General features: G+C 42.6%; 1 protein-coding gene across 3 annotated transcripts in view; it reads left to right on the top strand.

Moving 5' to 3' along the window:
• The first annotated feature begins 3814 nt into the window (after positions 1 to 3814).
• SPATA18 (spermatogenesis associated 18) overlaps positions 3815 to 11247 on the top strand; it is a 72382-nt gene continuing 64949 nt past the window's right edge. For 2 of the 3 annotated variants that reach the window (XR_012131736.1, XM_036998744.2), the window contains exon 1: positions 3818 to 4145. Coding sequence is in view for 1 of the 3 variants with exons in the window: in XM_036998744.2 (XP_036854639.2) it covers positions 4059 to 4145 (87 nt within the window). In the remaining 2 variants the exon portion in view is untranslated. Of the gene's footprint in view, positions 4146 to 11247 lie in introns of all 3 variants that reach the window. The other variant, XR_012131737.1, reaches the window with a different exon arrangement.

The raw sequence follows: 11247 nt of genomic DNA, 5'->3' as shown, positions 1-11247 counted from the left end.
TTGTCAATTTGAGCTGGGTTTAAACTTTTTAAAGGGCAACTGTACAGAAGCCCTTGTTTAATTCCTGGAGGCTAGTTATGTTATTCTAACAAGCCTGCAAAATAAATTGTCCTTGAAAAAGATACTCGGTTTTTGGTGACTGGCTAATGCTCTCAGAATCAGCTTGACCCAAACTGAACTGTGAACCAAAAATGGAAAAAAAGGGCATGATCCGCTCAATCTGAACCATAACCTGTGTATTAAGAAACCAAACAAATCAAAGAATAGCACTGAAGAATGTCAGAACTGCAACAGATCTTAGAGCTCATCTAGTCCATGTTTTTCATTATATAGATGGAAAAAATGATGCTAGGAGTGATTAAAGACTTACGTGAAGTCATGAGAAACCACTAATCAGCAGTGTGAGATAAAGGAAGATTGTCCACATTCCAAGTTTAATATTCTTTCACCTTCTTCAAGAAACCTGCTAGTGTACCACAAAAGAAAGGTCTTTTATCTTTTCTCTTCAGATAATTGTTTAATTGATAATATCATAAAATGATCATATTGTGACAAAATTAGACCATCAAAATATTCTCCAAATAGAACCTTTATGTATCTGATATTTTCTTTTATTACACACAAAAAAATAGGCTTTTAAAATAGAGCCCCAACCTTGTGGACTGCATGTTTATAACTTGAATCATGTGGATTCTTCCTTAATCAGCATTTACACTGCAATTTCTAGCTTTCAGACTGATTGCTATCCAGCACCCAACAAAGGTTCTGCAAAGGGGATCATCATTAAGGGCACTTATGATGATCTCCACTTATTCTTACAGGCATCAGAGTTTTAAGATTCTATCAAGTAACCACCAGAGATCCAAGAAATGGGGTGTCAGTTGCTTGGCTTTCTCTTTCTGATATATTCTAGTGTTAACCCCTTGGCATTGATTAAAGGTGACTGCAAGAAACAGTCATATCAAGATTGTTTCTACATTTTGTTTCTACAGTCTACATAAAAAAGGGGGAGTTATTAAAGACACTTTTATCTGTGTTGTTTTATACTCTTTGGAAAACGATAAACATATTTTAGAATTGGTATCAGAAAAATGAGTTTCCTTTCAAAGAACTGTTCTGTGTACTTTTAAAAATCAAATAATAAATAATCACAAAACTAATTTTCCTTTCTGCCTCGGCTTCCACAAAGTCCAGATTACATGTTAAATGAGGCTCCATCTTAGTACAGAGGCTTAAATTTGGAGCATATTTTCTTACTCCATTCAAAAATATTTCTAATCTAATAGTGATATTTTCTACAAGTCTTCTACTCTAAGCCACCTCTCCTTTTATGGAAGTATTGGTGGGGGAGTAAATAATTAATAAATACATAAAATATTTCCTTTGTTTTGAGTCATTGAGGGTTATATTTCTTTATTATTAATAAACACACAGTTTCTGCTATTCACAACACATACTCCAGAGTTCTAGGGAAATCAAAAGGTATATGAAATGACTGCAGGCCTTGAGGGTCTTGAATCTAGTGGTAGGGCTAGAGTTTAGGTAGAGAATAAATAACATGATGCAGCATAGTCTAATAGTCTAAGGTGATTTTAAAGATGCAGTCTACACTAAGAATCTGTGATTTTATTAAATTAATAATATGGACATTTGGTCAAAATATATTCTGTTTCAAGTTAGCTTAAATATTGATATTTTGGATAACATATTTCTGAGTGTGGTAAAGTTTGTGGGCAACATTGCTTTGTAATAAGTTTTCATAAAAGCAATTTGTCTTTATGGTAAAAATTCTGAAAATCACAAAAGTATAAAGAAGCAAATTGAAATCAACCATAATCAAACCTTGTGTTAATATTGCACAATCTAACACAATATATTTAACTTGATGTCCTGCTTTTTTCATTTAACATTACATAGTGAGAGTTCTTAGATCTAGATATTCTTTAATAACAAGGTTTCTATTGTACGTTTCATTGGATGATTTGCTCAGCCATTACTGTATTGTTGTAGACTTGGATCATTTCCAATCTAGTTTTCTCTATTAAATATAATGCTGTCATCAACATTTATAGTAAAATGACCACAGGATTATGAGGCACTTACTACAGTATATGCTAAGTAATTTACATGATTATTGTTTCTAGTCTCATAATAATCCTGTGAAATAAGAATTAATGTCTTTTGTTTACAGATGATATTACCAAGGACTAGAGATTAAAGTACCCATAGGTAGGAAGAAGATTTAATCCCTAATCTAACATAAGTAAATATTCCAACTTGTTTTTAAGAATAAGTAAATAGGATTATTCAAAGATTCCAATTGCCTATTGAAATGTGCAATTATTGGCTCCAAATTAAGAAAGTTGTGATATTTTTATCCATTCCTTTCCTATCTCTCTCTCTATATATATTTGCTATTTTTTTAAAGGAAGAAAGTAATGAACATTTAGTAGGATTTTTCTGAAGGGAAGGCTTGTTTTTACTTTAGTAATTATTATTCTCCTATGATAAAGTAATATGTTATGTACCCTTCTAGTCATTATTTTTCTTTTCTTTTTATTGAGTCATAATTGATACAAAACATATTAATTTCAGATGTACAACGTTGTGATTTTAGATTTGTATATATTGTGAAATGATCAACACATACATCTAGTTAACATCTATCACCACACAGTTACAATTTTTTTTCTTGTGATGAGAATTTACATAGTCCTGATTTTGTGGTCCACAGAAAACAGTAGGAATACAAGCTGCACAAATAAGCCTCATTGGTATTAGAAGACAGTAAAGCCACTGTAATTAGGAGAAATAAAAAAAAAAGAGGTGGTGAAAATTCTGAATTTTACCATACTTGGACATATGCAATGTTCATATATATTCAAGTACCTAGAAAATAGAACTAAATTAAAGTAGCTGAGGCCCTGCTCCATCCCCACTGTTTCAACGAATAGACAAGGATGATTTGCAGTCAGCACTGTCACTTGATGGCGTATAAAATAAGGGCTTCTAAAGTGCTTGATGATAGTTGAAATGGTTTCATTTCTTAAATGGTTCAAGCTATCACTGTGGCTTAATCCATCCTTTTAAAATAGTGCCAAACAGAGTCTGAACTAAGTCTCAATTTGACAATTCAAAACTAAACGAAACTTTACAGCGCTCAATGATTCTAAAAATACACCATATCTTGTCTAAATCTGAGGGGTTAACTTTAATTTGTGAACATTCTGGAGCTAAAATCTTTTTACCTGGGCACGCACCAAACCCTACACGCTACAAATGAAGAATTAAAGACCTGAGAAATGAAAGAATAAAGGAAGGAGCCAAACAGGTGCCACCTAAGAGCCTAACGAAAAGCCTCCACGGAGAAACAATCTAAGCTTTTCTAGACCAGAAGCCTCTGGCTGCCTCTGGCTGCCTCTGGTCACAGAGCGCTCCAGTCTCGGTTCATCAGGGGCTCACGCAGAGGTCACCTGCTGTCTAGGGTCCCCCAGCCCCCGGCCCGACGAGAGTCCCAGCGGCATCCGGCGGCCTCGCCTTCGGCCAGGAGCACCAGCAGCTGCAGCAGGAGGAAGAGGAGCACCAGCAGGATCAGTAGCAGCCACCCGGCGCACCCGGGAAGGACCCGGGACCCCCGGAGATGCAGGGGGCGGCTGGGGGAGCAGATGTATGGGGGGATGCAACGGGGGCTGGGCGGCGACCGGGCGTTGCCACCACGTGGACCTGCGCGTCCCTAGCAGCTGCCCGCCCACGTCAAGGTTTGTTTAATAATCGCAGGGGTATTTACGGCTGCTGCGCCCGGAAGCAGCCGGGAAGCCGGGAGACCGCGCTGGGCAGCGGATGAGGCTCGGCGGCTGTGGCTCAGGGCACCTCCCCACTGGCTTCCCGAATCCTGCCCGGTGCGACCCGAGGGGGACGATGGAAAAACCAGCCGCGCTCTGAGCCCCTCAGGAAGATAACACCCTTCCTGCCTTAACACCCCATCGTCCTGCGGAGACCACACCTCGTCCCCTCCACGTCTCCATCTCCGAGAGCGGGGCCGAGCTGAAAAGCGAGGGATGGCTGACAACCTGAAGAAACTGGTCTGTAACGAATCGTTACGAGCCATGCACGATAAACTGGAGTGCTGGCTGAGGGAGTACAACGTGAGTTAGGGTGGGAGACCCCTGGGGCTCACCCTCCCTCTAGTAGCTTGCACAGCCCTGGGCTGGGTTTCGTAGGGCTGGCGTCGGGGTGGCCGCTTTGCAAAGCCCCGGCGGCTGTGATTCCGAACCGGCACCCAGCCTCAGACAGGGATCGCCAAGGAAGGAAGGGCCGGTGCCTTTTCTCCCCGAGGCACGAGGTGGCGCTGGGGTGGCGCGGCCGGGAGCGCAGGGCGCGGAGTCCAGCCAGAGTGCGCTCCTCCCCGCGGGGTCCAAGGACGCCCGCGGCCCGGGCCAAGGGCCTCGGGTCTGGTCAAGCCTGCCACTCTCCCTCCTCTCTCACACCCCCTCCGCTCCGCCTGCAGTCCACCTCCCTACTCCCAACTCGAATTACTTTCTACTACACCCCTCTTCCTGTCTCCTGTCCTCCCACTCCGAAGATACCCAGGGGCTGTACCGGAATGGATTTTTATAAAAATACACGCGGGAGTTACTACCCAGAGGTCAGTGAAATGGACACTTGTCAACGTAGCGGATTTCTCTGGGTGCTGCTCAGCATGGCAAGTAAGGCACAATTTCAGCACCGGGGCAGGTTCCAGAAGGCCTGTTGCCAGGGTATCTGTAAGAAGCCAGCATTCTTTCACCAAACCCAAGAGCCCTCTTCAAAACAGCATTCATCCCCACCCTCACTCTGTTATCACCCTCGCTAGAACTCGAGTGCTGAATTTGCTTTACAACATTTCCGTCCGCATTCAGTAGTAGAGGCCCACTCTCTTAACACAAGTGGAATGGTGAGGCAGAAATTGCCCGGGACTTAGGGACCTGGAATCAGCCCCCTAGGTTCTAGGTCTGGCTCCGCCTAGAACTAGCTGCATGACTTGGGGCGATTTATTTAACCTCTCTAAGTACCTCATCTGGTAAATGAGAAAGATTCGACCAGATGATATGTAAAGTTCTTTTTTGAATCTCAATTTTTTGAGTCTAGATCAGCTTGTTTCTGAAATCCTACCAGGAAAAATCCAACTGGCTGCCGTCCTGAGTCTCTGAGCTTCTCCTTCACCCTTTAACCAGGGCTTCTGGGGTAGAAGGGAGCTCAAAGGACACCTATAGCTTTCTCTCTGTCCCTCTTGCCAGTGTTTAGTGTTTACTGCCTTTGCCCACTTTGAAAGAACCAGCACTGGGACTATTCCTTCTCCATCGAGGTTGTAGAATAATTAAAATTTAGCTCTTTATCACAGAAGCCTTGGGTTCCCCCAGCTCCCACTTTTAAAAGTGCCTACTTGCTACCTCATCCCGGAAGGTTGAAAATAACAACCTTCAGGTCTGGTCTTCATCCATGTATTCATCCTTCCTAAAACTATTTCTTAGGACGTTTTTTGTTATTGTCATGTGGCCTAAAATAAACTCTGAATGTTAAAATGCATATTCAATTTGTCTGAAGACAACGTTTAACACAAATGACACTACCATTTGGCTGGACCAAATTAAACGATTGTTTAAACGCCAAAGTTTGTTAACACTTCCCTTTCTGAGTAACATTGGTCCATCCCAGTCCTCTGTTCTCATGGAAACCATTTCAATCTAGATTCTCTCCTGCATTCCAACCTCTGTCCCTGCCTCCCCACCCCCACCCCTTGGTAAGGACTGCACTCTTAGAGACCAGGTCCTTTCCAAATGTACTCCTGAGCACCTCTGTCACAGGTGACTGTTGACACTCCCATTCTTCTAAGGTTGTGATAAGTTGTCATTTGTCACCTTGCCTTACCCACTTCCCTCTTGTAGCTGTTTCTTAAGGACCAGTCTTTAGGAATCTTCTGAAGATTATGACCTCACTTCTGCTTCATCTCTTACATGTATGCCAGTGAGTATCTGTATTCAGGGCCTGTTCTCATCTGAACTCTACTTTTCCTATTGCCCATTAGGCATTTCAGCTCGCTGTTGCCATCTCAAAATCAGGTCAGTCTAAAACCTACCTTAGCCTCTCCTATACTGCAAACACTGGTTTCTCTCCTAACTTGTTTTATCATGACACACTCCACTTTTTCACCAGCATAATCTGTTTGGTAACAACCTAAAAATTCACATAGAACCTAAATACTCTTCACCACTTCTGCTGTTAACACCTTATCCATCTTTGATCATCTTTCATTTGGATTATTACAAAAATAACTCAAAGTAATTATTCTAAATGTCTGGTCAGTTCTAGTTACACCTTTGGTAAAACTCTCCAAACTTCCTAACTCAGAATAGCTCTTACACAATTGTGCTCCTTTAAACTTTGTGACCTCATCCATTACTTTGACCCTTACCGAATCCTTTTTAGCAATACTGGCCTACTTGCTTTTTCTAGGGCAAAGGTGTCCAATAGAACTTTCTATGATGATGAACATGTTCTAGATCTGCACTAATATGGTGGCTGTTTGGCACTTGAAATGTGGCAAATACCAATTGAGGAACTGAATTTTAACTTTTATTTAAATGTATTTAAATTTATTTAAATTCAAATAGTCACATTTGGCCAGTGGCTACTGTAGGGAACAGAACAGTTCTAGAACATGCCAGCCATGCCTGCTTCAGTGCATTTCGCTATGCCACTCTGCCTGGAAGGCTTTTCACCTGCTGATATTTCAGCAAGATACCAACATCTTTACTTTCTTGCCTCCTTCAAATCTTTGCTTAAGCGTCACCTTCTCAGTCAACCATCCTACTTACAACTGCAGGCTTGTACCCTCACCTGACACTCACTGTGTCCTTTCTCTGCTCTATTTTTTCCACAATAGCTACACCTTCTAATTTTTACTTATTCACTCTTTCACTTTCTTTATTCAGTCTTTTCTTGCACCTCCTCCCTCTAAAATGTAAGCTCCAGAGGGCAGAGATTTCTCCCTTTTACTGCTCGTCACCCAGCACTTATACTAATGCTTGTCTCTCACTAGTTGCTTAATAAATAATGACTGATTGTATGCCACCACCATTCTCCCAGACACTCAGTTTCTTGGGCTCATTTATTTTCTTAAAACATCATATCCAGTGTAGAATTAAAAACGATCCTCTAATTCAGCCTTTATTAAAATTGAATTAAAACCAGAAATCATGATTTACAATTAGGGGCACAAGTGAGAGGATGCAAGTGATTTTTTTTTTTTTTTTTTTTTTTTTTTTTTGGTCCACCAGAGTTTTACAAAATTTTTATTATTTACTGGCATTTTTAAATGGAATTCTTTTACATAAAAACCTAGTTTTCTGGCTTCTCTTTAAAAATAAAAAAGAAGAGAAGATAATAGTGAGCCTTGTTCTCATATGACAACAATAGGTACAGGAAAGAAGCAGCTGTGGCCTTTAGCAGACCGTGGATTCCAGTTCTTGCTGTTCAAAGTCTGGTCCATGGACCAGCCACATGAGCACCACCTGAGAGCTTGCTAGGAATGCAGAACCCCAGGCGCCACCCCAGACCTACCAGATCAGAAGCTTTTAACAGGATCCCAGATGCTTTGTTTATATAGTGAAGATTGAGAAGCACTGATCTGGTCCCCCACAAATTTTGGCCCATCCTGCTTCTCTTGTTTACCTCAATGGTTGGACCTGGGGACCCTTGACACCCCTACTCTAAAACTAGTTCATTCTTAGACTTAGTTTAATCTTACACAAGGCTGCACCTCAACCCACTTCCTTGACCACCACCGTGACACCTCAGGAGAGGAGAGTTTGATGTGAACCCATCTCTTCCCAAGAGACCGTAGACCAATCCCATGAGGTCCACACCCTATTCAGCTTGGTCCCCACTAAAGCCCAAGCCCCTTTGGGGTCTTTCATCACAGATCCTCACCCCCTCACTGCTCTGCAGATCCCCTAATTTTACCCAGTTTCATAGCCCCCCCACCCTTGTGTGGTACCCTCTGGAGCTAGCAGTCTATGGGCAGGAGACACCCCAACTACATCCCTTCTCTGAAGATGCCCTTCTTCTCGTCCAGACCGAAGCCCATTTTAGCACTTCCCCCTGCACCTCTGCCTACACTCAAGGGCTGAGAGGAGGGTCGCTGTCCTCCTAGCTCCCGAGCGCTGCCTCCTGACCATACCTATTCCCACTTAACACACACACACACACACACACACACACACACACACACACACACACACGCACAGGTCCTTGAGGCCCAGTGCGGCCCTCCCCGTCGCCCTGCCTCAGCCAACCCCGCCCGCCTGTCTCTGTGTCCTCTCTAACACGTGACCCCTCACTCACAGTCGCTGCCAACCCCACATGGGTGGTTTGCCCGAGCTGCCTCAGAAGCCCGCCTCCACAGGTACATTCTTGACCTTAGCGTCACCATTGGCTGCGTGATCTTTGAGAAATCTTGCCTCCTAGTATCTCCTCTGACGGCAACTTACCGCACCAGCTTAGCCACACCAGAGCTCGGGTTCCAGCAACTCTGTGGCCTCACTGAGGCCTCTAAACGACAGCCCCTGCAGCTTCTTGCCCCCAGTCAACCCCTCAGGTCCTCATGACTCTCCAGATCTTTATTTGATTGCACGCCTTGTCATTATAATCACTCTCCCCCAAACCCCTTTAGTTCCTTTGCCACCTTGGCCTCTTCTCCCCTCACAGGGAAAGGCCTGAGAGCAATTAGATCTGACTCTCCACCCTGCTCCATGTTGCCAGAAAAAGCACACTTTCATGTGATAACTGATCCAACTTCCAGTTCACGACCAGAAACCTCAAGCTGGCACTCCGTGTTGCCGGGCAATCCCACTACACCCTCCAAGTAAGTTCACTCACCTGTTCTTCAAAATGACCATTTTCACCACCTTCTAGTCTCTACTCAAAATTCCTACATCCTTCCCCCAAATACTTACGCATATACCCATACACAGCAGCCACAGTCCTTAACTTATCTCATGCTTAAATGCAATTAGGTGCAACCAGATAGACATTCTCTCAGATTTCCATACCAAAAAGATGGCTCCTCTGAACCCATCTTCTCTTTCCTCTTGTTTCTATGAATGAAGCGTCCCCGCCCCTTTCAAATGCCACCCCTCCTCTTGTGCTCCAGATCCCATTCATCTCTCTGTCCCAAAGAGCTTGCTTCTGCCACACAAGTCCACGTCCCTTGCATCATCCATTTCTCCCTTCCTCCAGCATCATTTCCCTCAATACATAAACTCATTCCCAAGTCTTCTACTTGTAGTACACATGCCCCCATTTAACTCTTCAGCCACTGGTCCACTCCTCTGTTCCTTTTTTTTTTTTTTTTTTTTTTTTTTGAGAGGGCATCTCTCATATTTATTGATCAAATGGTTGTTAACAACAATAAAATTCAGTATAGGGGGGTCAATGCTCAATGTACAATCATTAATCCATCTCAAGCCTAATTCTCGTCAGTCTCCAATCTTCTGAAGCATAACGAACAAGTTCTTACATGGTGAACGAATTCTTACAGAGTGAATAAATTCTTACATGGTGAACAGTACAAGGGCAGTCATCACAGAAACTTTCGGTTTTGATCATGCAATATGACCTATAAACCATCAGGTCAAATATGAATATTCATTTGATTTTTGTACTTGATTTATATGTTGATCCCACATTTCTCCTATTATTATTATTATTTTTATTTTTAATAAAATGCTGAAGTGGTAGGTAGATGCAAGATAAAGGTAGAAAACATAGTTTAGTGCTGTAAGAAGGCAAATGTAGATGATCAGATGATCAGGTGTGTGCCTATGGACTAAGTATTAATCCAGGCTAGACAAGGGCAGCAAGACATCCACGGATGCAGAAGATTTCTCTCAAAGCAGGGGGGGTGAGGTTCTGAGCCTCACCTCTGTTGACCCCCAAATTCTCACCTGATGGCCCCCCTGCGACTGTGCCTGTCTTAGGTTGTTCCTCCCTTGAGGAATCTTACCCGTCTCTGGCTAACCAGTCATCTTCCGGGGCCATACAGGGAAATGTAAAGTTGGTAAGTGAGAGAGAAGCCATATTGTTTGCAAAGGTTAGCTTTTTACTTCTTTGCAGATTTATGCCCTGTGGCTTCTATGCCCAGCACTTGTCTCGAGGTATCTTTACCACCTGGAGGAATTATGATACTCGGTAAATTCGATATGAGGCACGAATTCTATTTAAAGTTTGTAATTAGGAAGGAAGAAGAAAAGCTATAGATGTGGCATATGAAGGAAACTTGGGAGGATTGATTATTTCTTTGACATATCTTCTTGTATAGTACCTTAAGTATGTATAGGTTTTAAACTACTAACTAATTTGCACACACATATTGACATAATAGGAATACGGTGACATAAACAAAGCAAATCTATAATTACCAGCCATCTCCAGTGAAGCCAAGAAAACCATTTAGGCACCCTAGGCATTTGTGAAAATTTATCTATGATATGATGGATATTTTCCAACTGTACTTGAACCATCAGACAAATTAAAGCAGCCCATTTCTGGGATCTGTTCACATCCCATATGTTCTTTTAACCATAGATAGTCTATAGTCATGAGATTTTGGGGTGCTACAACTTGCACCCCTCCCAACTCCTGGTTGAGTTCCAACAGTACAGATCCAGTCAAATTCGTTGTCTCACTGTATGCACATGCCAGCCTAGACATCTCCCTCCTCCTTCTTATGGCAAGTCCAGGAGACGGTGGGCTGGATGCAGCCACAACCGCAGCATCGTCCGGATCCCTGTGGAGGCTTTTTGATGATCATCCCCCGGCACGAGTCCTCCAGAGAGTGCTGATGCCGGAAGCTCCTCCTCATATCGTATCTTAGTTCATTTTCTGGGTATCCAAGCTAGGCCTTGATCTTCTGCGTAGAGACAAACAGACCCTTTGCCCACACTTTGACATGCCCTCTATACCACTGTGCAGAACTCATTGGAGGTCAGCACACAGTAACTGCTTTTTTTTTTTTTTTTAATTAAGAGAAAGGAATATTATCAGAAAAGAGTACCTCCATAGCTGATCATCTGACACCCTTTAAGTGATCAACATTAAGGATATTTAAAGCATGCGTTGATCTTTGATTTACCAATAGTTTTATCCTGTTAAGGAGTAATCCCCCTTTTCTTTCTTTCTTTCTTTTTTTTTTTTTTTTTTTTTTAAATT

Source organism: Manis javanica, chromosome 5 (assembly GCF_040802235.1).
Source record: "Manis javanica isolate MJ-LG chromosome 5, MJ_LKY, whole genome shotgun sequence".
Taxonomy (NCBI): Eukaryota; Metazoa; Chordata; class Mammalia; order Pholidota; family Manidae; genus Manis; species Manis javanica.
The sequence above is the reverse complement of the archived record's forward strand: the minus strand, read 5'-3'. Positions and strand labels throughout refer to the sequence as shown.